The 27,525-nt window shown below is 47.3% G+C and overlaps 1 protein-coding gene and 1 pseudogene across 1 annotated transcript in view; both read left to right on the top strand.

Annotated features, from left to right (window-relative positions):
* LOC147662136 (E3 ubiquitin-protein ligase TRIM39-like) overlaps window positions 1–27,409 on the top strand; it is a 183,751-nt gene extending 156,342 nt beyond the window's left edge. Inside the window, exons 4-5 of the mRNA XM_086951084.1 lie at window positions 14,969–15,015; window positions 26,423–27,409. Coding sequence (XP_086807210.1) covers window positions 14,969–14,982 — 14 coding nt within the window. The 3' untranslated portion in view covers window positions 14,983–15,015; window positions 26,423–27,409. The remainder of the gene's footprint in view (window positions 1–14,968; window positions 15,016–26,422) is intronic.
* On the top strand, window positions 15,000–26,949 carry LOC147662137 (zinc-binding protein A33 pseudogene; annotated as a pseudogene).
* Window positions 27,410–27,525: the final 116 nt, after the last annotated feature.

Here is a 27,525-nt window from a genome sequence, read left to right on the forward strand (position 1 = left end):
GGGGACGAGACCTAAGGACATTAGTGGTGACTGTGTGATTGTGATTTTTCGGGATCCAAGGGCTGTTGAACCTGTATTAAACAATGGAGGGTTTTCCCATGCAAACTCTATTAACACCATCCATTTGGGGTATTTCTATTCACAACCTCCAGCTTTAGGGGGGTATGACCCATTCCACCCCTTTCTTGCTGGTTATGATCATGAATTTAACATCGCTATGGGTAATAGATACTCTGCCCTAAGCAATATAGACTGACCGCTATTAATTTGCTCCCCCGTAGGATCTGTTTTGCCCCACACGGTGTGTGAAGGTGGGGGGAATCCTAGCAGAGTGAAGGGTGCTCCAGGTGAGAGAGTCGGTCTGGAAGGGACACATTTTATTATTCCCCCGCCCTCTTCTAATCAGAGGTTAGATAGTTCTGTAGAGGAAGTGGGTAACCATTTACATTCTAACCCTTCCTGCTCTATCGAGCCTCTACTACTGGCGGACCCCCCGGTTCCTGCTTCAACTCACTATCCACTTATAGGCTGTTGAAATGTAGCAGGACTCGAGAGAAAGCTGCCAAATCCGGAGTGGGGAGAGTTGATGGAGTGCTATGATCTATGTCTCTTTCAAGAGACTTGGATGCTGTCCCCTCCGGTCAAGCAGGGATATGCGCCCTTCCATATCCCAGCAGAACAGGGCTTGAGGGGCAGACCTTCGGGGGGGTTATGTATTTGGGTTGCTGCCCATCTGGGATGTACGGTTAAGGTAGTAGATTCCCACTGCCCGGACATTCTCTGTGTTATATTGAATTTCAACAAGGGGCATGTGTTGGCAGTGTTTAATATATACCTGCGCCCTCATCCACTCCAGCTGGGCCTATCAACCTTGGAAGCACTGGAGACTCTTTCACAATCTCTTCCCCTGGGTGCTCATAAAATTATTGGTGCAGACCTCAACTGTCACTTTGAGCCACTTTCGGGGATTCCCTCTATTTCCGCGGAAGAGGACGAAAGTTGGTTCATTCCGGACTGCACCATGTACCCAGAAAAGCGCCTACCACCACTGGCCCTTGCGATTAACAAGTTGGTCATTCTATATTCACTAAGGGCTTGTAATGGTAGACTGACCCCAGATGTTCCAGGGACCAGTACATTTAATAGACCGGTGGAAGCTCTACCATAGATTATATATTGGTGAATGTAGAGTTTTGGGCTTGCCTCAGAACCTTTTCTGTGATCCCAAGGGTTGACAGCGACCACAATTTATTGTTATTAGAACTGCTTGTTCCCCTTGGTTGTCACAATGATTCAGGATGTGAGGAAACGGCTACTGACTGTAATCTAGTCATAGCAGCGGGAGGGAGAAGAGTTAGATGGGAGAGGATTGCACTGGCTCCTGAGAGGCTGGCAGAATTATATCAACTCGTTGAAAGCTCTATCACGGAGGTTTCTAACCTTCTGGGCGCAGGTTGCGAACCTCTCCCCTCCCACTCTCAGGGGCTTCAAGACATACATAACAACCTTTTCGGCTCCCTGGCCTGCTATTTCTACTCTACGGGTGTCAGGAGCAGTGGGTCAAAGAGGTGGGACCACTGGTTTAATAAAGAATGTAGCCACGCGAAGAGGTGCTTGATCAGGGAGGTCAAATCGGGCTCAATTCCTAGTATTAGAACGGCGAGGGAGGTGTATAAAACTTTGATTAGGGAGGCTAGGGCTGAGTTGGAAGCCGCCAGGTGGGACAATATCCGAGTGGCATTGGGAACCCGAGATTTCAGGTCATTCTGGAACCTTGTGCGAGTCGGGTCGGCTGAGGGGAAGTCAGCCATCATCCCTAATCTGAGTGAAGACGCGTGGCTAGATCATTTTAAACCCCTGTATTCATCTGGCCATAGTGACCACCACGAGGAGGCCGTATTGCAAAATCGCCCTACAGAATTGGCTCTCCTGGAAGCCCCGGCCCCGGTCTGCCCACCTTGCTCTGTCCATGAAGTGCGGTGGCCCTTGGTAGCTTGAAATTTGGAAAAGCCGAGGGCCTGGACAGGATCCTTGGTGACCTCTACTGTAGCAGACAAAAGGTTTGGCTCCCTACATTTGTGTTTATTTTAATGCCATTTTGCAGGGTCTGGAGATCCCGGAAACCTGGTTGGGGGCCGAAATAATCCCCATTCACAAGAAAGCTTCCCACCTAGACCTGTCTAACTACCGCCCCATAAGTTTGATCGACGTCCTCCAGAAAATCTTTGCCCGCCTATTGTTATCAAGGTTGCAGAGTTGGATGGATGACCAATACATCCTAACCTCCCTTCAGGCGGGCTTCCGAGCAAAGGTTTCTACCATAGACCAACTGTTTAGACGACAGTTGGTCTACTGGAAGACGGTCACTAATGGGGCGGGTAGTTTGTTTTTGATCTTTGTGGACCTTCGGTCCGCGTTTGACCTGGTCCATAGGGACAAGCTGTGGGCTTTACTGCTGGCAATGGGTGCCCCCCCTTACTTGTGCCACCTATTTAAACGACTACATCAGGGCACATATGCTAGGGTGAGGTATGGGAGGAGTGGGGAGTTGTCGGCCCCCTTCCCGGTTGAGAGGGGAGTAAGGCAGGGGTGCGTCTTGGCTCCTACCCTCTTCTCCCTCTTTCTTAATGGGCTAATAGACCATCTCTCGGGAGCAAAAGACTTGGACTCTCCCAGTTTAGAGGGGCGATGGATACCGGCCCTAATGTTCGCCGATGATACACTCCTGGTGTCAAAATCGTCAGGGGGTATACAGCGCACATTAGACGTATTCTGCTCCTTTTGCCATCTGAGAAATCTGGAGATCAACATCTCGAAAACAAAGTTCATGGTCCTTAACTATAAATCGGCCAATTGCCCCCGCCCGCATATGAATGGAACAGTGTTGTACTGTGTGTCCACCTTTGAGTACTTGGGGGTCACACTGAATAACAAGATGGACTGGGGGTCCCATAAGGCTAGGGCCAACCTAAAGCTGGCCCAATCAGCGGGTGGTATTTTAAAGGTTTTTAAAGATACCTCATTGAAACTCCTGAGCCCGCCTCTAGAGATTTACAAGGCCCAAGCAAGAGGGGGCGCACTCTATGGCGTAGAGCTATGGGGCCATACATCAGCTGCCCCTTTGATGCTCACGGAAAGCAGTTTTATTAGGCGCTTGCTCCGTCTCCCTGTGAGCTCGCCTTTGATCCCTCCGAGGTTGGACCTGGGCCTGGTCCCAATTCAGAAGATCGTAGCAAATCGTCCTCTCCTGTACTGGAGGCGTCTTTTGGGCGACTCCTGAGCTTTCGAGCTATAGGGATGAACTGGGACATTCTGCATAGGGGGACCTCGGGGAAAATACCCTGGTTAAATTACATCAAGCACCTTTGCCATGCTTTAGACAGAGGAGACATGTGGTAGTTTCCCCAAGATTCCTGTCCTTTGCTTTCTAAAAAACTACTGAATGTAGCTCTTAGGAGGTACCGCATGGAGTCTACAACATGCAATCTCTCGATGGGTAGGCTAACGGACACTTTCTTGAACATCAAGGCTTATCCCCGCTTTGAAGTCTTTTTGGACGATATCCAGCCCTCCTTGGCTAAGAAACTTCACACCCAGTTCAGACACAGCGCATTGCCATTGAGGGCGGTAACGCACAAATGGCGGAACGCTTCCTCAACTTCAAGTACCTGCCCGGAGTGTTCGGGCAGCAGTGAGACAGATCTGCACGTTCTGCTCTTCTGCCCCACTTACGCTAGGGCTTGGGAGAAATGGATTTTGCAGATATGTAGGGCTAGGGGCTTTAGGGATTACAGGGAGGTATTCAGGTTCTTAAATACGACACTTCCCCCTGATAGTTTTTGCCACATCAAGATTTCTCCAATCTAGTGCAATACTAAAGCTGGAAGCTCATATTTCGTACTAAGGGCTACTTTTAGGAGGTGCCACACTTTTTATCCAATTTTAGATATTTTATATACTGACATTTCGGTGCAATATCCGATGTTTTTTTAATATTTGCAGGAACTGTTTGTATGTGATTTTTAATACATGGTTTTACCTGTTTTATCCTTTGCTATTGTGTTCTGCTTATTGTGTATGTATGGCCTTTGTATGGTATGTTACCGAAATAAAGTACTTTGACTGACTGACTAATTTGCTACCTTTTACATTTACAAAGATGTAACTTGGCATATTCATCCATACGCCTGCACCTTGCAGCAATTGCAGCAAATTTACAAAACAGACAACATCTGTCTCTTTTTAGAGTACCTGCTATTAAAGCATTTGTGAAAGGATTAAAAATAATCATTCCCCCGAGGTTACCACCTTCTCCAGTATGGAACCTAAATGTTGTTCTTACAAGACTCATGGGACCACCTTTTGAGGAGGAGTGTGGCTCAATGATTAGAGCGGCAGACCCTGATGCAGAGGTCTAGCCCGGAACCAGGGTTCAATTCCCCGCCTCGGTGGGTCTTGGGCTCAAAAATTCCACAGACCTGATAATTCTCACCTCGGTGCCTATTCCAATCATGGAGTCCCACTCTGCAACTCTGGGCAAAAGCTTGCTTAATCTCCACAGCGGCCCCGACAACGCTAAGGATGCCTGGCCTCCACCTTGGGGGTGCCCAAGAGTGGACGCCTCATAGGGAAAGCCAGGATGGGTTCCACAGCGGTATTCATACAAGCGCCTTGAGACCCTTGCAGGTGAGTAGTGCGCTATACAAGTATCAATTTACATTTACATTTACATTTTGAACCTTTACACAAATGTGAACTGCAATTCCTCACATGGAAAACAGCTTTCCTTATTGCTATTACCTCTCTTAGAAGAGTAAGTGAGATACAAGCTTTCACAATACAAGAACCATTTTTACAACTACATCCTAACAAAGTGGTTCTAAGAACTAATCCTAAATTCCTTCCAAAAGTCATTACTCCTTTTCATTTAAACCAATCTGTAGAGTTACCTGTGTTTTTCCAAAACCCTGACTCTGTAGCAAAAAGAGCTCTACATACACTAGATGTTAAAAGAGCTCTTCTCTACTATATAGATAGGACTAAATCTTTTCGAAAAACAAAACAATTGTTTGTATCTTTCTCTCCACCTCATAAAGGCAACCTCATCTCTAAGCGTGGAATTGCAAGGTGGATTGTAAATTGTATACAAATATTCTATCAAAAAGCAAAACGTACATTAACAGTTCCTCCTAGAGCACACTCCTCACGCAAACTAGAAGCCTCTACGGCTTTATTAGGGAACATCCCCCTAGAAGACATATGCAAGGCAGCAACATGGTCTACAACACACACCTTCACTAAACACTACTGTGTTGATGTGCAAGCCAAGCAGCAAGCTGCAGTAGGCCAAGCTGTCCTTAAAACTCTCTTTCAAACTACTGCAACAGTACAGGTGACCACCGCTAGGGGAGTCACTGCTGCACAATCGATGCAAAGTGTAGTATCTGCAGCGCATATGCCTCGAACGGAAAATGCTACTTACCAGTATACATCTGTTCTTGGCATGTAGAGCTGCAGATTACTACACGCCCTCCCGCCTCCCCGGGACCTGGATCTGTTCCAGTTTTATCTTACTTAGATGCACACGCATGGACATCCTTTTCTTTACATCTACTAACTCCATCATTTCCCATCATGGCGAAAAACAATCTAAGGATGGAGCCGATGCCCATGCGCACTATCGTCCAAGGGAGGGGCCACCTATCTCATGACTACAAAAGACTTCTTCCAAGACGGCAACAACATGCAATCTTCCGAGCCCAACCCCAGGTGGTGATCTAATGCAAAGTGTAGTAATCTGCAGCTCTACATGCCAAGAACAGATGCATACTGGTAAGTAGCATTTTCCTTATTTGCCAAGAATGGTCCAGGCCAAAGTTTTGTTTGCTCAAACGTGGCAGTAAGTGGGAGCAGAGGTTAGTGTGGCTTGATGGAATCTGAGACAAAGACACAAAAGAGGGAGAGGCCTTCCAAATCACTGCGCTGTCCTCAGCAACCATGCTGGACAAGAGTGTAGCGGGAAGTGGTCCAGTACTGTCCTGGCACTTTTAAGTGGCACCTGTCTCCCTCCTTCTTTTCTGAGGAGTCTGGTCAGCTTCAAAGGACTTTAATGTACCCATAACTTACCTCCTTGTTTGGCACTCTTGACACACAGCAGATACAAATTGCTGTCCTTTTAGGTTATCTCACAACAGACAAGTTCCACGCTCACCCTAATCCACACATGCAACACTCATAGTGCACACATAGTCTTTATACAGGTCTTCTGTAACCTACCCAGAGCCCCTTGCCCTAACTGTTCAAGCATAGCTCGCCATATATTAAAATTCAGCCTCTATAGCTTGACGCTCCTACTTCCATTTTAGCAGCAATTGCAGGGGGTGAGACGTCTTTAGGAAGACTTACAACACATGAGAGGTAAAGGACCAGTGGTGAAAAAGTGAACTCCTGGGGTTTTCCGGGGTAGAGACCCTTTTTATATTACTCAGAATATCAGTTTCTGTTGTGTCATGTGTCCCTATTCAGAATATTTCAGATTGTGCTGTGTCATGGGATTTCCACTCATGGTGTCACCGCCTGGGCCAACAGAATATCAGACTTTGTACGAGGATGTGGGGGCGGCTCCCAGAGTCTTTAAACTAGAAATAGAAGAGTTCAATGGAGCTTAGATTTCCAAACACATTTCAATGCTAAAGTAACACTAAGTGTTAATATCTTCAGTGGAAACTGCATTCATTGTATTTCTTTTTCTGTTTTGCAGGATGTCAGAAGCACCCTGAGCAGGTAAGGCTGATTTATTATCCTCCTCTCAGTGTGAAAGGAGCATGTCTCGCTGCTACAGGGGATGGATGGAATTTGCTCCAATCTATGTTGATTAACTGTCAACTCCCTGATTCCTTTACCTTGGTCAGCACATACACTTATTCAGTTTAGAATCACTTGGCCCCATGTTAATCCCCCACTGCCACCTACTAGCAGTTCCCCCAAGACATCACACGAGTGGGGCAACATGCTGAAGCACCCAGATCTAGTTAACCGTGCATTAGGGCTTAGACCCACCTTATCAGGCATCAACTCTCAGGACAATCAGATCTTTAAGAATTGGATGATCACTCTTAGTAATATATTCACCCCCCATAATTCTTTGAAAAGGAAATCGACCACCGAAGTATCAGCCCCCTGCTATACTCAAAAACGAACTGAATTACACATTCAATGTAGACAATCTGAGAGTAGACAGCGTAAAGAATACAATTCAGAAGACTAAACTCAGTTCAAAACAGTTCTGAAAGCTTATCACAAACAAATTAAAGTGGAGAAAAAAGTGTATTACACAAATCTAATTACATCAGCTGAATCAGTTAAAAAAAATGTATCTTTAAACTCATGAAATCACTCATCACTCCTAAAGTGTTGAATCAAAATAACCCACTTCTCAAACATTATTTGACAATATCGTTAACTTTTTTTAACCAAAAATCCAAAAGTTACAAACAGATTTTATATGGGATATGTTCCTCCCATAGACACGTCTTCCGTATCTTATAAGGTCATCTCTAATCTGCAAACCTTCCAGACCATTAGCCTAGAACAGTCACGGCAAGCCATTCTTTCCAGGAAGTCGGGGTCATCTTTCTATGCTTGCCTGTTGTAAGCTCTTCACACTAATATTGATGTTGTCAACCTGGTTATCAATGAAATAATCAATTCTTCCCTGTTAACTGCAGATGTTCCCACTGATTGAAAGGTTGCTGCTGTAAAACCCCTTTAAAAAACCAATTAAAGTATCGTACTACTCTCTCCAATCTACGGCCCATCTCTTTGTCACCCTACCTTAGTAAGATCACGGAGAAATTAGTTAATAGTCAATTGACCACTTTTGTTGAAACGACCAACCTTTTGCACCCTCGCCAGTCTGGTTTTCGACCTAACCATTCCACCGAATCCGCTCTTCTAGAATGCACTGGACCCTAAATTTGCCGTAGATTTGGGTAAAAATGCAGTCTGATCCCATTAGATCTATCAGCTGCAGTTGACTCGATCTCCCATGATATTCTAGAGCACCGCCTGAAGATGTGTGGCATTTCCCATCTAGCCTTGGCTTGGCTAAAGTCCTTCATTGCCAACCACAGGCAAGTGGTTACGCTTGGTCATTACCAGTCAACTGAAAAGTCACTCAAGTCTGGCGTTCCTCAGGGATCTGTCCTCAGCCCGGTTTTATTCAACATATATATGGCTTCCCTCATTGAATTAATATTATCCTTTAAAATTGAAACCACTTCATATGCCGATGATACTCAGTGTATCTTAGTGCTGGAAGAAAATTCTACGGTCGCAGAAGAGCAATTTCAAGTATGTCTCACAGACGTCATCCATTGGCTGCAAGTTCCTTTTCTTAAATGTAACACTGAGAAAGCGGAGATCTTGTTATTAGGCAAGGCCAACCATTTAACCCCGAGTCTATGGTGGCCAAAAGATATCCCCCTTCACCAGATATGGTGAAGGTGGTAAAGAATTTACAAGTAAACTTTCATACCCTTCTTTCCTTTCATCCACAAATACTAGTAGTAGCTGGGAATTGTTTCCAGCTGATTAAAACTCTAAAAAAAATCAACTTACTTCCTCGAACGGAATGAGTAACCATTGCCTCTTCATCACCTCATGATTGGACTACTGTACTACCCTGTATGCAGGGACTAATAGGACAATGCAAAAAATATTAAAGATGGTGCAGCATGCTGCAGCTCGCCTGGTGCTGAATTTACCTCACCAATCCTCTGCGACAGCAGCCCTCAAATCACTACACTGGTTGCTATTCAAAATTTAGCTTAGCACCTTCAGAGCGAAAATAACGTCTGGCCCTAACTATCTAGCGGCCAGGTTTATTCCATATGTCACGTCTCGACTGCTTAGATCTTCTTTGGCTAACCTTCTCATTCTGCCCCCTTTCAGATGTAAAACCAAAGGTGGTAAACGGTTACTGTCCTTGGAGCGAAAGCCTGGAATCTACTTGCTGATCATCTCAGACACACAAACCCTGAACCCGCCTTTAGGAAACTGCTGAAATCTTGGGTCTTTGCCGCGCCGGACCCCTATGCTTTTCTCTAATCTGATCCCTAGATAGGTTTATATTAGATTGGAGCCTGCTTCGCTCTCCTTTTCGTATAGTGCCAAGATGCCCCTTGGAGCGATAATGCACTTTATACATTTTCTATGACATATCATAAAGGCCACTGCTGAGCTCCCACAAAAACCCATCCTGCAAAAGAAATATGTCAAAGAACCTCATGTTGTAAAAAAAATTAAAAACCCACCTATGGTCCAATACTTTGAAAGGTCCAAACTGTACCCCACTATTCTCCTTGTTCTCGGAATCCACAATATACCCACACGTTCTTTCAAACCCTTCATTTTGTTTTACGACATCTTCAGATCCTCATAAAACGTAATTGAGATCTCAGAAATCTTTGCTGAGTCCCCTGAAAACATCCTTGAGCCCTGAGAATCCTCACCACCATCCTCTGGAAACTCATTTGAGTAATTAAATAATTGAATTAGTCCTTCACAAACGAACCTCTGTCTTCATAAAAGTTCTTTAAATTTTGTTAACCTACCACAAGACCTAGAAAAAGTGCCATGAGCCACAGCAAACTTCATCGCATTCCTGGAAAGCTCCCTCAAGTTTTCTGTCAGGTTTAGGGGTGGTTCACAGGTGGTCTTCGATGTCAATCCCAAACTTCCATCACATACTGCTAAAAAAAGCCTATGAAAAACAGTTTCCAAGGATATTCTCAAAAGGGGAAAGAGGGGATAGGGTGGAGGGATCCGCACGTGACTTAATGGGTCTCAGAGGGTGAGCGTCACAAGCACTGAATTCTAATGAATAGTTAAGACACAGATTCATAGATAGGAAAGTAATCACACTGCAGACCAAGTACTTTGAAACATACCCGACCATATGATCAACTCCAGATCAGCACCCTTCCCGCTTCCATTTATGAATTAACCAGTTTTAGGCCTTAGATGCTTAGCCACACAGTTAGACGATCATGAGCCCAAGGATGACAGGGATACAACCATCAAACCCTTTGCTGTATAGAAAAGATGAAATGTGAACAACAGGTACAAAAGCCAAATAAACTAAAACAAAGGAACCAAAGTAAAAAATGAAACACATGATAGCATAGCCAGGCACAAGCTAGTCTGGCAAGCAAGAACCTCAGACTACTCAAAAGCTGCTCGGCAAGTTGTTTTTGAAAGTTGTTTCCTGCTGACTCTGCCTAAATAGCCCCAGAAACCTTCCAGCTCTACCTCTTCTCTGACCTGTGTCTCCTGAGCTCCATCCCCAGTCTGTGCCTCGGGCTCCACAGGCCCGGTGTCCGGCTCTTCCAGTAACCTGCTGCTGTTCTTGTTTTCCAGCCCCGCGCCTTGCTGGTAATATTCTTCCTCCTCTTGTGGCTGCACATCTCAAATTCTGGCATGGCTGAGATTATCCTTTTATTTGACACAATTCAAGATGTTCCAACAACTGGGTCAGAATTGCCTAATCATGATGACAATCCTCAAAACATCTGTTTTGTGCTTCCTAATATCATTATAATTTGGTTAAAGACAAGTACTTTGTCCAGTTGGCTCATGGTATTCTGAAGAAATCTCATCCAGTTCTCATAAACCTCATTGTAATCCTTAGATCTGCTCCTAGACCTGTTAATCTCTCTCCAGTCTTCCGTTACTTCCCTTGTGTCCATCCTCTTGGGTCTCTAGAAGTTATAATTATTATTATGAAGTTTTATATAGCGCCTAGCCAGAAGTCTTGTTTCAATCCTCAAACCTCTGCCCTGGTTACTAAGTGCTCATTCTAGGAAGCAAATGCTTCTCCAAGTCCCCTGTGTCTTCCTTCAGTCCATCTCTTGGGTGTTTAGAAGCCTCATTTCAATCTTCAAATCTCTACCAAGGTAAATGACCCCTCATTCTAGGCACCAAATGCTTCTCAAAGTCCTCAGTGAGTTCCCTTCACTCCTCAGCACCCTGCTGTGTCTTCAGACGCCTCTGTGCAATCCTATAAATAAGTATCTAGACCCTCTTCAAAGAGATGACATAAGCACATTACCTGCTGGTTAACTGAGTTAGCTGAATTAATAATAGACGTTAATGAGACATGGCACTTCTCAAGGATGTCTTCTGTTGTGTCGCTAACAATGCCATCTCCTCAAAGCCTGAATGGATACGCGACCTCTGGATTACTTAACACAATAATCCAAGATGGCGACAGAGGGCGTAAAGGAATTGATGTTGTTTTGTGCATGGATTTGAGAACTCTCTTTACTCGGATTATTTAACAAATATAAAGTATTAAGGTTGGTGGTCTATTCCTAGTCAAATGTTCATTAAAAAAAAGGCGAAAAAAATATGAACTACCGAAGTCATCATAAACAAGTCTGATATGACGAAAGAAGAGCAAGAGAGAGACAGACAGACAAACGGAGAAGGAGAGTGAGAGAGAGAGAGGGTCATAGAAGCACCAGAATACAGACAGAAAGAGAGGGATTTAGCCAGAAGGGGAAAGAGCAACCGTGATGGAGAGAAATACAGAAAGCGAGGATGGGGTGAGACAGAAATAGACATACAGGGACAGAGAGGGAAATTGAGAACAAAAGGAAGGGGGAACATAGTGGAAGAATAAGAGAGGGGATAGAGTGGGGGAGAAACCAACAGGGATAGAAAGAGAGAGTGAGAGAAGTGCAGAGGGATACCCAAAGGATATGGCCAAGGAGAGAAGAAGGAGAAACTGGGGATACAGAGTGAGAGAGAAAGAGAGAGAAGGGAAGGATGAGGCAAAAGTAAAGGGAGATGGAAATAGGGAGGGTGACAGAGGAACAGAGATAAAGACACAGGGCAAGAGATGAGAGGGAGGAAGAGAAGGAAAGAGGGAGACAGAGTGACAGAGAACGAGAATGAGGTTGACCCAGGAGAAGGAGAGTGAGGAAGACTCAGCAAGCGAGACAATGGTAGATGTAGAGCGATATCAAGACTACGATTTAGAGAGAGAGAGAGATACAGAGACGGAGCAAATGAGATATATTCCCTCTTGTGTGGTGCTATACTTAAGTGGATATCTGCATATTGTTTGATAGTGAATCTGTTGCGGGTCACAGCAGAGGGGTCACCTACCCAGCATTACACAGCAGGAAAATCAGGACCGAGAAATGCAGAGATTGCAAGAGGCAGGGCTCCAGAGATTCCAAGAGAAAGGGCACCAGAGATTTAAAGAGAAAGGGCACCAGAGATTTAAAGAGGCAGGGCATCAGAGATTCCAAGAGGCAGGGCACCAGAGATTCCAAGAGAAAGGGCACCAGAGATTTAAAGAGACAGGGCACCAGAGATTTAAAGAGGCAGGGCATCAGAGATTCCAAGAGGCAGGGCACCAGAGATTCGAAGAGGCGGGACACCAGAGATTCTAAGAGGCAGGGCACCAGCGATTCGAAGAGGCGGGGCACCAGAGATTCCAAGACGCAGGGCACCAGAGATTCTAGTGTGCAGGGCACTGTACATTCCAAGAGGCAGGCACCAGAGATTAGAAGAGGCAGGGCACCAGAGATTCCAAGAGGCAAGGCACAAGAGAGTCCAACAGGTGGGGCACCAGAGATTAGAAGAGGTGGGGCACCGGAGATTCCAAGAGTCAGGGCACCAGAGATTAGAAGAGGCGGGGCACCAGAGATTCTAAGAGTCGGGGCACCAGAGATTCCACGAGGCAGGGCACCAGAGATTAGAAGAGGCGGGGCACCGGAGATTCCAAGAGGCGAGCACCAGAGATTAGAAGAGGCGGGGCACCAGAGATTCCAAGAGGCTGACCCCAGAGATTCCAAGAGGCTGACCCCAGAGATTCCAAGAGGCGGGGCACCGGAGATTCCAAGAGGCAGGGCACCAGAGATTCCAAGAGGCGGGGCACCGGAGATTCCAAGAGGCGAGCACCAGAGATTAGAAGAGGCAGGGCACCAGAGATTCCAAGAGGCGAGCACCAGAGATTCCAGGGTGGAGGACCCCAGAGATTCCAAGAGGCGGGCACCAGAGATTCTAGTGTGCAGGGCACTGTAGATTCCAAAATGCAAGACACCACAGGCTACAAGATACAGGACAGCAGAGTTTCTGTTCTCTAGAACACCAGGAATTCTAAGTTACAGAACTCGAGAGATGCAAAGGCTCAGGACGTCTGAGATTCAAAAGTCCAAGAACTGAGGAAGCGGAAAGGACTGGACCTCAGCTATTCCATGCCCTAGAGATTCCAAAGTGTGAGCCTTCATAGATTTCCAAGACAAAGGACCTCAGAGCTTCCAAAGTGCAGGGCTGTGAAGATTCATAGGTGCAGGGATACAGAGACATGCAGGTGTTTGAGGAGGCAGAATGTCAGTGTATGACTTCATGGGTTTCAAAGAGCAGGCTGGACTTCACAGACTCCAAGATGCGTGGCCTCAGAAATCCCCCAGTGCAGGACTTAAGAGAGTGCAAGGTACGGGTGCAGGACCTCACAGGTTTGAGATGGCCATCTTCAGGTATACTAAGGTGCCCAAACCTCTAATATTTGAAAGCGCAGGACTGGGAAGATTTGAAGTAGAAGACCCTGAAAGATTCTGAGGAGGAGTGTTGAGAGATTCCATGTTGCTGCAACGTGTTGGTTCAAGTTGGGCTTCAGAGAATCTATGATGTAGCATTAGAGATATTACAAGGTGACGGCCTCCAGAGACTCCATGGAGCATGTCCCTACACACTCAAAAGGATCAGAAATCACAGGATTCAATGGTTCAGGGCTCCAGAGAGTCCCAGGCGACGGACCACAGAGATTCCAAGATGCAGGATCACAGAGATTCACAGGTACATGACCGCAGAGATTCACAGGTTCAGGACCACAGAGATTCACAGGTGCAGGACCGCAGAGATTCCCAGGTGCAGGACCACAGAGATTCCCAGGTGCAGGACCACAGAGATTCACAGGTTCACGACCACAGAGATTCACAGGTACATGACCACAGAGATTCACAGAGATTCACAGGTTCACGACCACAGAGATTCACAAGTTCACAACCACAGAGATTCACAGGTTCACGACCACAGAGATTCACAGGTTCACGACCACAGATATCCCAAGATTCAGGAGTTGAGAGATTCCCTGGTAGAAAACCACAGAGATTCCAAGGTGCAGGACCACAGAGATTCCAAGGTGCATGGCTTGAAAGACTCCAAGATGCAGGACCACAGAGATTCCAAGATGCAGGACCACAGAGATTCAAGATGCAGGACCACAGAGATTCCCAAGTGCTGGAATCTAGAGATTAATTACAAGGCATGCAATTAAAGACATTATAAAGTACTGCTAGTATATTCCCCAGTGGAGTGACCTGTCTTTTCATCTTTTCTTTTCTTTCATCTGCCGTAAGCACTGGACATTGTCAGGAAGCCGTCCGGTGTGCTGAGGCAGCCTTCTCTCTAACTCAGACTAGTATGTTTGTACTGAAGGGCATTGCCAACTCATACTCCGAGAGTCAGCTGTGTTTCATGGCATCTTGAGCATCGTGGAGAACTCCATGTACATGCGGTGATAACTGAATTGGACCAGTTTGAATCTAGCGTTGCCCAATAGTCTTTTTTCCAATTGACAGGCTTTATTGGCTGCCAATCTATGTCCCTTCATCATTGCAAGCAGCGTGGCCCTGGTGTGTTCTGTGATTTTAGTGGGGTTGTCACCAGTTATTCTCACCCAGCCTCTGCTCAGCAGGTTGTAACTAGGTTGCCATGGATCTTTGGAGCTTTGATTGCTGTGTGTCAAGAGTAACACACACTTTGCACTGGTCCACAGGAGCGCCTGTGATTACAGGATTACTTTTCTAATAACAGGCTGTATGTGGTATTCCTTATGTTATCCTGTAAACTGTGTTTGTTCTGTAAAACCAACATGATTTATGTGCTGTTTCAGGTGTGATAATGTGAAGTTTCAGGGCCCAGAGATGAAGCGTTATAAAGGTAAATTCAATTGGGTTAATTATGCATGTTTAATACAGTTTATGAAAATGATATCGTTTGTTATAGCTATATGCTTTATAAAGTGCGTATAAATGCCAAAACAGCAAAACATCTAACCATACACACAGACCAAGAAAAAACATTAATCAGTTCAACTCAAAACAGCCGCAGCAAAATAACTTAGAAGGTTATTTTGTAAGGACAATATGCACTAGTTATCAAATTTTCAGATTTGTATCTCTACCTTTGAACTTTTCCAGAAGTTTTAAAGATGTTTTGGGTTTGCATGCCTTTGAAATATAGTGTTTTATTCAATGTTGAACATCTACGCAGTTGATAGATCTCCTGACCTGGTTCCCATTTGATTCTTGCTTCCCTCCTTGGATCTTAAGAAATTCTACTGCAGTAATTTTGTTCTTGTAAATACTGATACTGTGGAGAAGGTTAATTCCAGGATCCACTATTACTGCAGTATTCAAGATGTTCCCCATGAAGGAGAAAACAAACTCAGAAATCTTTGTTTCTGATGGAATTATCACAGACGCCTGATTGTTGTCAGAAAGCCACTGTATTCAGGAGCAAGCTGGGTACAGCTTGGTTTTATTGCTGCAGTTACTAATATGTATATATGTATGTATATGACATCTCTATATAGTAAACATAGCTAAAATGCAGTGCAGCCTCATCCTTAGCTCCCTTCAGTCCACCCCCAGAAGGAACCCTGGGTTGTAACTTCTGCCCCCCAACCTATTGGTTGTCCGACCAGCCCATCTCCACCTTCTCAGCACCACTGTCACCTTCTCTAAATAAAGTGTATTCCCCAGCAAAGGTGAATAGACACCATCATGTCAAATACGTGTGGATACTCATAAATGATGGCTACCCCCTCCCTGCACCTTACAAAATCCCACACCTCTCTGTTCACCTCCCGCCATACCTTATTGATAGCGGTCGGTTTTATTCCCCCCCTCCTAACTGTCTTGGGCAACAGCTACATTCACATTACCAATGTCTTTCTCCATGACTCCTTCACTGTCTCTAAATAAATTTTCACTATTTTAATCAATTCCAACCCTGTGGACCGCACCAAATCATTTCTGGTGAGTTCTACATCAATGCATCCTGGTGTGGACATCTTTCCAGCAGTTCTCATGGAGACTGCATCAATTGACCGCCTATTCAAAACCAGCAACCCACTCCGTCATCCCCACCCAGATCTAGACTTCATTTTTTATAGTTCCCATCAGCTCCCCCCTCCCGCCAATCAAAGAACGGCTTCAGTCATCTGCCCTTTGTGGTCTCGCCTGGCCCCACATACAGTCAATCGTCTGCCATCCCAACCTTCTGATCTTATGTTCTCGTAAGCCCCTCTTAAACCCTCTTTGGCTGCCTCTATCGTGAAGGAGTGTGTTCTGAATTTCTCACAATTGAACCCCACTGTTGAAAAATGGCCCTCTCTGAAGGGCCACCCCACACGTTTTGCCTTCCTCCTTCCTCTGAGCGCCCAGCCACTGCTGACCAGTGCTAAAGTGCATGTGCTTCTCCCCTAAACATGGTAACATTGGTGTATACACAAATGGTATATTTAATTTACTTGTAAGCCCCTTGTAAAGTGGTATACCATATACCTAGGGCCTGTAAATTAAATGCTACCATTGGGCCTGCAGCTCTCAATGTGCCACCCACACAAGTAGGCTTTTAAACCTGTCTCAGTCCTGCCACTGCAGGGTCAGTGTGTGCAGTTTCCTTGGCATTTAAAACCCTTCACCAAGCCTTAAACCCCCCTTTTCATTACATATGTTACCCCTAAGGTAGAGCCTAGGTAGCCATATGGCAGGGTGCTGTGTAAGTAAAAGGTAGGACATGTACATTTAAGTTTAGCATGTCCTGTTAATGACAAAAACCCAAATTCATTTTTCACTACTGTGAGGCCTACTCCTCTCATAGAGGAAAATTGGGGATTCCTTATTACACTTGTAAGCTGTAATTCCTGATTGAGAAGAACTAGTGATGTCATGTTTTATATATTTGGAATGGTAAAGATACCTTCTCTTTACTAGTAAAGTCAGATTTATCATTACTGTTTTATAAATACCACTTTTAGAAAGTGGACATTTTTCTGCTCATACAGCTCTGTGTGGCTGCAGCCTGTCTCCAATATCTGTGAGTGGGCGACAGCTTCACTTTGTGCATTCCCTGTAGCCTGCCACACACAAAGGAAGGGTAGGTGTGTCTCAGTGCCCATCTGCCTCCTAAAGGCTCATCCTGGGCAGGATGGGAAGGAGGACCTTACACACCTGATTAGGCAGTGTCCTGTCACCATACAAAGAGCTGATTGATAGATTGATTGATTGATTACCCCCTACAGATAGTCTGGAGCCAGGGCTGAGAAGAAAGGACTTTGTGCACTTCAGAGACCCTTCTTTGAAGTCACCTCCTCTTCAAAAGCACAACTGGGTATAGGTACAAAGTCTCTGACCCCACTAAGTAGAACAGTCCTAGAACCTAGTCCGACCCATTCTGCTGGGCACACGTTGGACGGCGTCTTTTCCAATGACCTTAGTCCCACTATTGTCCTGCTCCATGACCCCTTCACTTAAAGACATCGACACTGCGGCTCTGGACCTTCATAATGCCATCTCCAAGGCCGTCGACACTCTGGCCCCGCTTAAGCAGCACTATTCCGCAAGGAAACGCCCTACTGCACCCTGGTATTCAGACACCCTTAGATCACTCAGGCAGGGATGTAGGAAGCAGGAGAGGCTTTGGAGGCTCCACCTTGATCCCCTTGAAAAAGATAATCATAAAAGACTCCTCAAGGAGTATAAAACCGCGGTGCTGGCGGCAAAGAAATCCCACTTTATCAAAATCACCACCTCTCTCAGTTCCCCTCGGGAACTATTCAAAATTGTGTATTCCCTGTGTGCCCTTCAATCTCCCGACCCCATTGTTGCCTCACAGGACCTCTGCGACCAAATTTCTACCTTTTTCCATGCAAAAATTACGGATATTCATTCAGGTCTAGAAGCCCTCAACCATGATCTAGGGCCCCCCTCCTGCAGGACGGCACCGTCTGTTGATATGATGTCTGTCAGACCTCAGGATTGCTACTTTACCAACTTTCCCTTATTAACCTTAGAGCAACTCAATATGCACCTTTATGCCCTTAAGCCGGGATCGCCGCTTGACCCCTGCCCTCTTAAAATTCTCAAGGAGTGCAGAGATGTCCTACTCACTCCCTTCCTGGAAGTCATCAATCGGGCAATCAACGAGGGTCTCTACCCGGATCTGTGGAAATTAGCCATTGTTAAACCCCTTCTTAAGAAATCCACGCTAGACCCAGGGATCCTCAAGAATTTTCGCCCTATCTCATTGCTCCCTGCCCCTGCGAAAATGTTAGAAGCCCACTTAAACACCCATTTGAGCGCCTTCTTAGAACACACCTTACTTCTTGACCCATCCCAACACGGTTTTCGGAAGGCACACAGCACCGAGTCCAACCTCATAGTTGTCACTAACAACATACGTGCTAAGGTCGACAGTGGGCAGACTACTTTGCTGGTCCTGCTCGACCTTACAGCCGCTTTTGACACCCTTTCCCCTTCCATCTTGGTCATGCGCCTTGGGGAGATAGAAGTGAAGGGACCCGCGCTTAGCCTTTTAACATCTTTTCTGGCCAAACGCGAACAGAAGGTCAAGCTGGGCAACTATCTTTCCCCTACCAAGCCTGTGCAGTGTGGGGTCCCTCAGGGCTCGTCCCTGAGCCCCACGCTCTTTAATATTTATGTAACACCTTTGGCCAGGTTGGTCAGATCCTTCGGTCTGGAAGTCGTATCTTACGCGGACGACACACAAATCATGGTCTCCATTTCGCAAACCACTGACATCACTGCCCTTGATTTTAGAGCCTGCATGTGGAAGCAGTTGCGAACTGGATGGTGAGAAATTACCTTAAGCTAAACGGGGAAAAAACTGAGGTGCTCATTTTTGGAGGCAAGCAGGAGACCTGTTCTGCTGACTGGTGGCCTTCTGCTCTAGGTGCTTGCCCCACGCCTTCTCAGTCCGCTCGGAATCTGGGTGTAATTTCTGACTCTTCGCTTCGCTTTGATAAACAGGTGAGCAGGACTGCCTCAACCTGCTGTGGGGTTTTGCGAATTCTAAAGAAAATCGCTCACTATCTGTCGATCTAAGCCCGTGAACAGGTTACGGTGGCCCTTATAACCTCAAGATAAGATTACTGTAATGTACTCTATCTTGGAATTAACAAGCAACTTGTCCAGCGCCTCCAGATGATACAAAACGCGGCCGCAAGGTTCATTGTTGACGCTCCGAGGTGGTCATCAGGCTTCTTCATCAGGAAAAATTTGCACTGGCTCCCCATGCAAGCAAGGATTGCATTTAAGGCCTTGTGCCTTACTCACCGTGCTCTGCATGGACTTGGGGCAGAAGATATCTATACTCTGGTGTCCCGTCACATCCCCGGCAGGGCCCTTCACTCAGCGAATAAAAACCTCCTTGTCATTCCCAGAAGTACTAAAGCAAGGTGGGGAGGGAGGGCCTTCTCCTCCCTCGTTCCAAGGATTTGGAACTCCCTTCCAGTGGAGCTCAAGGCTCGATCATCCTATCTCCTTTTCCGAAAGGCCCTGAAGACCTGGCTCTTCAGTGAATTCCATTGCTAGTCGGCACGCTTCCTCCCCTCCACACAGACTTTTCCATCATCAGCGCCTTGATGCCAACGGGCTAAGTTGCGCTATATAAGGCTTTAATCATCATCATCATCAACTCAAACTACTGGACAAGATGAGGACTACTGTGCTGAGGACTGTTGCTTGCTGGATTGTAGCTCTGGAAAACTGCTGCCTTGCTGTGCTCTCTGCTGCCTTGCTGTGCTCTCTACTGCCCTGCTGTGCTCTCTGCTGCCTTGCTGTGCTCGCTCTCTGCTGCCTTGCTGTGCTCTCTGCTGCCTTGCTATGCTCTCTGCTGCCTTGCTGTGCTCTCTACTGCCCTGCTGTGCTCTCTGCTGCCGTGCTGTGCTCTCTGCTGCCTTGCTGTGCTCTCTGCTGCCTTGCTGTGCTCTCTACTGCCCTGCTGTGCTCTCTGCTGCCTTGCTGTGCTCTCTGCTGCCTTGCTGTGCTCTCTGCTGCCTTGCTATGCTCTCTGCTGCCTTGCTGTGCTCTCTGCTGCCCTGCTGTGCTCTCTGCTGCCGTGCTGTGCTCTCTGCTGCCTTGCTGTGCTCTCTGCTGCCTTGTTGTGCTCTCTGCTGCCTGGCTGTGCTCTCTGCTGCCTTGTTGTGCTCTTTGCTGCCTGGCTGTGCTCTCTGCTGCCATGCTGTGCTCTCTGCTGCCTGGCTGTGCTGCCATGCCGTGCTCTCTGCTGCCTTGCTGTGCTCTCTGCTGCCTTGCTGTGCTCTCTGCTGCCTGGCTGTGCTGTCTGCTGACTTGCTGTGCTCTCTGCTGCCTTGCTGTGCTCTCTGCTGCCGTGCTGTGCTCTCTGCTGCCTTGCTGTGCTCTCTGCTGCCTTGCTGTGCTCTCTGCTGCCTTGCTGTGCTCTCTGCTGCCTTGCTGTGCTCTCTGCTGCCTCGCTGTGCTCTCTGCTGCCTTGCTGTGCTCTCTGCTGCCTTGTTGTGCTCTCTGTTGCCTGGCTGTGCTCTCTGCTGCCATGCTGTGCTCTCTGCTGCCTTGCTGTGCTCTCTGCTGCCTTGCTGTGCTCTCTGCTGCCTTGCTATGCTCTCTGCTGCCTTGCTGTGCTCTCTGCTGCCTTGCTGTGCTCTCTGCTGCCGTGCTGTGCTCTCTGCTGCCTGCTTGCTCTCTGCTGCCTTGCTGTGCTCTCTGCTGCCTTGCTGTGCTCTCTGCTGCCTTGCTGTGCTCTCTGCTGCCCTGCTGTGCTCTCTGCCGCCCTGCTGTGCTCTCTGCTGCCGTGCTGTGCTCTCTGCTGCCTGCTTGCTCTCTGCTGCCTTGCTGTGCTCTCTGCTGCCTTGCTGTGCTCTCTGCTGCCTTGCTGTGCTCTCTGCTGCCCTGCTGTGCTCTCTGCTGCCTTGCTGTGCTCTCTGCTGCCTTGCTGTGCTCTCTGCCGCCTGCTTGCTCTCTGCTGCTTTGCTGTGCTTCCTGCTGCCTTGCTGTGCTCTCTGCTGCCTGCTTGCTCTCTGCTGCCTTGCTGTGCTCTCTGCTGCCTTGCTGTGCTCTCTGCTGCCCTGCTGTGCTCTCTGCCGCTCTGCTGTGCTCTCTGCTGCCTTGCTGTGCTCTCTGCTGCCGTGCTGTGCTCTCTGCTGCCTGCTTGCTCTCTGCTGCCTTGCTGTGCTCTCTGCTGCCTTGCTGTGCTCTCTGCTGCCTTGCTGTGCTCTCTGCTGCCCTGCTGTGCTCTCTACTGCCTTGCTGTGCTCTCTGCTTCCTGCTTGCTCTCTGCTGCCTTGCTGTGCTCTCTGCTGCCTTGCTGTGCTCTCTGCTGCCTTGCTGTGCTCTCTGCTGCCTGCTTGCTCTCTCTTGACTGTCCCAGAGCGTTTCCGAGGGCTAACTGACCAGCCTCCTGTTCTTGTAAGAATCAAGGACATCACAGGCTCCTGTGCCTGGTTCATGGAAGTGACTCCACAAACATGTGAGACGCCCTGATATCCGAAAGGGACAGGGTCAGATATAGTCAAAACAAAAGAAAGTCCCTCTTGTTCACAAGTGACCCCTGGTGCTCGTTCCTATACAAACACAATTGGTATCAAAGGGAATGATACGGGATACTTTAAATGAGTCGAGTACATTTAATTACTCTCTCAGAAATGACCATTGTTCATCATAAATGTATCTCAATCTGACATACACAAAGGCACGAGCGCTGTCAGCAGTAGAAAAAGAACACATAATACAATTATTTATACAAACAAAAAAACTGATACACAATATAACACATAACAATAACCCTTACACAAATTAAGCATACAAGTGTCCCCCTATAATTTCTAAGAGAACCACTCTGAGGAAATCTAACCAGTGCGCCACGATATGGCTGTTTACTAAATAGGCCTCGCTCTAATGTAGCACAATCAATCAATCAATCAATCAAAGCATTTATATAGCGCACTACTCACCCAGAGGGTCTCAAGGCGCTAGGGGAGGGGGGTCCGCTACTGCTCGAACAGCCAGGTCTTGAGTTGCTGCCTGAAGGCGAGGTGGTCCTGGGTCAGGCGGAGGTGGGTCGGGAGGGAGTTCCATGTCTTGGCGGCGAGGTAGGCGAAGGACCTTCCTCCTCTTGTCGTCGCGGGGGACGGCGGCGAGGGCGTGGCGGGTCGATCGAAGCTGGCGTTTGGGAGCGTAGAAGTTGAGGCGGCTGTTGAGGTATCCTGGGCCTTGGTTGTGTAGGGCTTTGTGTGCGTGGGTGAGGAGTCGGAAGGTTATTCTCTTGTTGACCGGGAGCCAGTGCAGGTCTCTCAGGTGTCCGGAGATGTGGCTGCGGCGGGGGATGTCCAGGATGAGTCGTGCTGAGGCGTTCTGGATCTGCTGGAGTCTCTTCTGGAGTTTGGCGGTGGTTCCGGCGTAGAGGGAGTTGCCGTAGTCCAGACGGCTGGTGACGAGGGCCTGGGTGACCGTCTTCCTGGTCTCGGGGGGGATCCACCGGAAGATCTTACGTAGCATGCGCAGCACAGCAATTCAACACATGTATAATCTTTTCAGATTCCTCCAACTGAGTGTCGACGCGGCCACGTTACAGCCTTATCTGCATTGGGCTCTTCAGGACAGGGTTACACACATTAATGGAAGGGATAGGAAATGGACAAGATCTCTTCCACGTGCTAGGGATCCACTAATATTTATAACAGGAAACTTCCTCTATCGTAGAGAGCCCTTCCAGATTAATCAAAGGGCACCTTTCCCCCTTCACAACAACAATGGCCACTTTACCAGAGCAAAGAAATGCAAACTAGGTATCAGCAGTCAATGCGCCCGGGACTCCCCAAACTGGCCATCTCACAGTAGTCTACTGTGAGACGGCGAGTGAGACACTCTCTCACAGACACTCTCACAGACACTCTCAAAGACTCTCTCTCAGACTCTCTCTCAGACACTCTCACAGACTCTCTCTCAGACACTCACAGACACTCACTCGCAGACACTCTCTCACAGACACTCTCTCACACACACTCTCTCACAGACACTCTCTCCCAGACACTCTCTCACTCTCTCTCACAGACACTCTCTTACAGACGCTCTCACAGACTCTCACAGACACTCTCTCACAGACACTGTCACAGACACTCTCAAAGACTCTCTCTTAGACTCTCTCTCAGACTCTCTCTCAAACACTCACAGACACTCACTCACAGACACTCTCTCACAGACACTCTCAAACACACTCTCTCACAGACACTCTCTCACAGACACTCTCTCACAGACTCTCACAGACAGTCTCACAGACTCTCACAGGCACTCTCTCACAGACTCTCTCAAAGACTCTCTCTCAGACACTCACAGACACTCTCACAGACACTCTCACAGACTCTCTCACAGACACTCTCACAGACACTCTCTCACAGACACTCTCTCACAGACTCTCACAGACACTTGCTCACAGACTCTCACAGACTCTCTCATATCCACTCTCTCACAGACACTCTCTCACAGACACTCTCTCACAGATACTCTCACAGACACTCTCTCACAGATACTCTCACAGACTCTCTCTCACAGACACTCTCACAGACTTTCTCTCACAGACACTCTCACAGACTCTCTCATAGACACTCTCACAGACTCTCACAGACACTCTCTCACAGACTCTCTCCCGCAGACACTCTCACACAGACACTCTCTCACAGACTCTCACAAACACTCTTTCACAGACACTGTTACAGACACTCTCATAGACACTCATAGACACTCTCATAGACATTCATAAACACTCTCAAAGACACTCTCAGACACTCTCCCACAGACAATCTCTTACAGACAGTCTCTCACACTCTCTCAAAGACTCTCACAGACTTACTCTCAAAGACACTCTCAGACACTCTCTCACAGACTCTCACAGACACCCTCACAGACACTCTCTCACAGACACTATCTCACAGACACTCTCTCACAGACACTCTCACAGACACTCTCTCACAGACTCTCGCTTCATGTGTGGTAGTGTGATGTAGTGTAGTATACCTTGTGTTGTAGTGTTGAGTAGCATGCTTTATGTGTTCTAGTGTGATGTAGTGTAGTATACCTCATGTTGTAGTGTGGTGTAGCATGCTTCATATGTGGTAGTTTGATGTAGTGTAATATGCCTCGTGTGGTGGTGTGGTGTATCATGCTTATTGTGTGGTAGTGTGATGTAGTGTAGTATACCTCGTGTGGTAGTGTGATGTAGCATGCTTCGTGTGTGGTAGTGTGATGTAGTGTTTTATGTCTTGTGTGGTAGTGTGGTGTAGCATGCTTCATGTGTAGTATTGTGATATAGTGTAGCAAGCTTCATGTGTAGTAGTGTGATGCAGTGTAGCATGCTTCATGTGTGGCAGTGTGATGTAGTGTAGTATACCTCATGTGGTAGGGTGATGTAGTATGATTCATGTGTGGTAGTGTTATGTAGTGTAGTATGCCTTGTGTGGTAGGGTGTTGTAGCACGCTTCATGTGTGGTAGTGTGATGTAGTGTAGTATGCCTCGTGTGGTAGTGTGATGTAGCTTCATGTGTGGTAGTGTGATGTAGTGTATTATGGCTTGTGTCGTAGTGTGGTGTAGCATGCTTCATGTGTAGTAGTGTGATGTAGTGTAGTATACCTCGTGTGGTAGTGTGATGTAGCATGCTTCATGTGTGGTAGTGTGAAGTAGTGTAGTATACCTCGTGTGGTAGTGTGATGTAGCATGCTTCGTGTGTGGTAGCGTGATGTAGCATGCTTCATGTGTGGAAGTGTGATGTAGTGTAGCATGCTTCATGTGTGGTAGTGTGGTGTAGCATGCCTCATGTGTGGTAGTGTGAAGTAGTGTAATATGCCTTGTGTGGTAGTGTGGTGTAGCATGCTTCATGTGTGGTAGTGTGGTGTAGCATGCTTCATGTGTGGTAGTGTGAAGTAGTGTAATATGCCTTGTGTGGTAGTGTGGTGTAGCATGCTTCATGGGTGGTAGTGTGATGTAGTGTAGCATGCTTCATGTGTAGTAGTGTGATGTAGTGTAGCATGCTTAATGTGTAGTAGTGTGATGTAGTGTAGCATGCTTTATGCGTGGTAGTGTGATGTAGTGTATTATGGCTTGTGTGGTAGTGTGGTGTAGCATGCTTCATGTGTGGTAGTGTGATGTAGTGTATTATGGCTTGTGTGGTAGTGTGGTGTAGCATGCTTCATGTGTGGTAGTGTGATGTAGTGTATTATGGCTTGTGTGGTAGTGTGGTGTAGCATGCTTCATGTGTGGTAGTGTGATGTAGTGTATTATGGCTTGTGTGGTAGTGTGGTGCAGCATGCCCCCCCTGATGTGTGGTAGTGTGAAGTAGTGTATTATTCCGTGTGTGGTAGTGTGGTGCAGCATGCCCCCCCCCTGATGTGTGGTAGTGTGAAGTAGTGTATTATGCCGTGTGTGGTAGTGTGGTGTGGCATGCTTCATGTGTGGTAGTGTGATGTAGTTTATTATGGCTTGTGTGGTAGTTGGTGTAGCATGCTTCATGTGTGGTAGTGTGATGTAGTTTATTATGGCTTGTGTGGTAGTGGGTGTAGCACGCTTCATGTGTGGTAGTGTGATGTAGTGTAGTATGCCTTGTGTGGTAGTGTGATGTAGCATGCTTCATGTGTGGTAGTGTGGTGTAGCATGCTTCATGTGTGGTAGTGTGGTGTAGCATGCTTCATGTGTGGTAGTGTGGTGTAGCATGCTTCATGTGTGGCAGTGTGATGTAGTGTAGTATACCTCGTGTGGTAGTGTGATGTAGCATGCTTCATGTGTGGCAGTGTGATGTAGTGTAGTATGCCTTGTGTGGTAGTGTGGTGTAGCATGCTTCATGTGTGGTAGTGTGATGTAGTGTAGCATGCTTCATGTGTGGTAGTGTGATGTAGTGTATTATGGCTTGTGTGGTAGTGTGGTGTAGCATGCTTCATGTGTGGTAGTGTGCTGTAGTGTATTATGGCTTGTGTGGTAGTGTGGTGTAGCATGCTTCATGTGCGGTAGTGTGATGTAGTGTAGTATGCCTTGTGTTGTAGTGTGATGTAATGTAGCATGCTTCATGTGTGGTAGTGTGGTGTAGCATGCTTCATGTGTGGTAGTGTGATGTAGCATGTCTCATGTGTGGTAGTCTAGTGCTGCGCGCTTTAGTGTAGTGAGCGGTCTAGTGCCGCGCTCTCTAGCGCCTCGTGCTCCTTCCAGATGTGGTGTACATTAATCATATGTAAATCAGAAGCAGTAATTCCAGCCTTTCTTTGTGTCATTAAATCTCTAATTGTGAATCTCTTCTCTGCAGTGACGGTGACTCCGGATCCTGACACGGCTCATCCACAGCTCCTCCTGTCTGAGGGGGGGACACGAGTGAGAGAGACGGGCAGAGAACAGCCCCTGCCGGACACCCCCAAGAGATTCACCTCCGACCTCTGGCCCGGTGTGGTGGGGAGCGAGGGGTTCACCTCCGGCAGACATTACTGGGAGGTGCAGCTGCTGCAGGAGTGGGGAGCGTGGCATGTGGGGGTCGCAGAAGAGTCTGTGAACAGGAAGGGACGGATCACATGGTCCCCTGAGGGGGGAGTCTGGGCTGTGTCAGGGTGGAAGGGTCAGTACAATGCTCTCACCCACCCTCGGACCCCTCTGTCCCCTCGTGAGAAGCCCCTGAAGCTGGGGGTGTATCTGGACTACGAGGGGGGGCGGGTGTCCCTGTACAATGCTGACTCCATGGAGCTTCTCTTCTCCTTCCCGCAGGCCCCCTTCACGCAGAGGCTCTTCCCGCTCTTCTGTCTCGGTCCAGGTCTCTTTGGAGTGGAGCTGAGGCTGGTGTGAGCCCCCCTGACCCCCCCCCTTAACTGTCATCCGTGGTTTAAACACCAACATTCCAAAGAACCTTCCTCACAATGACCCTCTCACCTGTTTCCATGGCAACCAGAAGCCTCACCTGAAACTATGTATCTCTTTTCCTTGTAGATTTTATAAACAAGGGCAGACAATGTTTGCCGTGTGAATCATGCACCAAACTCCAGAATTAAACAAGCATTGGCATAGCCAATAGGTCCTGCCTTTGGGACCTTATAAGTCTTTAGCCAGAGCTATTGGCTGTGGCAATGTTTCTAAGGTATGTTATAGAGCAGTGTGGCTGCTGTGCTCCGTACTGCAAACCTGGTGTCTAACAGCCATCTTAACTTCCTTCTCTTTCCTGAAAAAACATTAAATGTCAAAGTTACCTTTACATTTTTATTGTCACCTGAAAACCTCTGAACACACAAGGACATGTTCTTTGCAGCAGGCATCTTTATCCTCTGTGCTGCTTGAGCATGAGAGGAAACAGACACTAGATAAAAGTCTGATCTCTCTCCAGTAGCCACATTATTTGCCAAGGTTACCTTTACATTTTTATTGTGG

This window comes from Lissotriton vulgaris, unplaced genomic scaffold (assembly GCF_964263255.1).
Source record: "Lissotriton vulgaris unplaced genomic scaffold, aLisVul1.2 SCAFFOLD_977, whole genome shotgun sequence".
NCBI lineage: Eukaryota > Metazoa > Chordata > Amphibia > Caudata > Salamandridae > Lissotriton > Lissotriton vulgaris.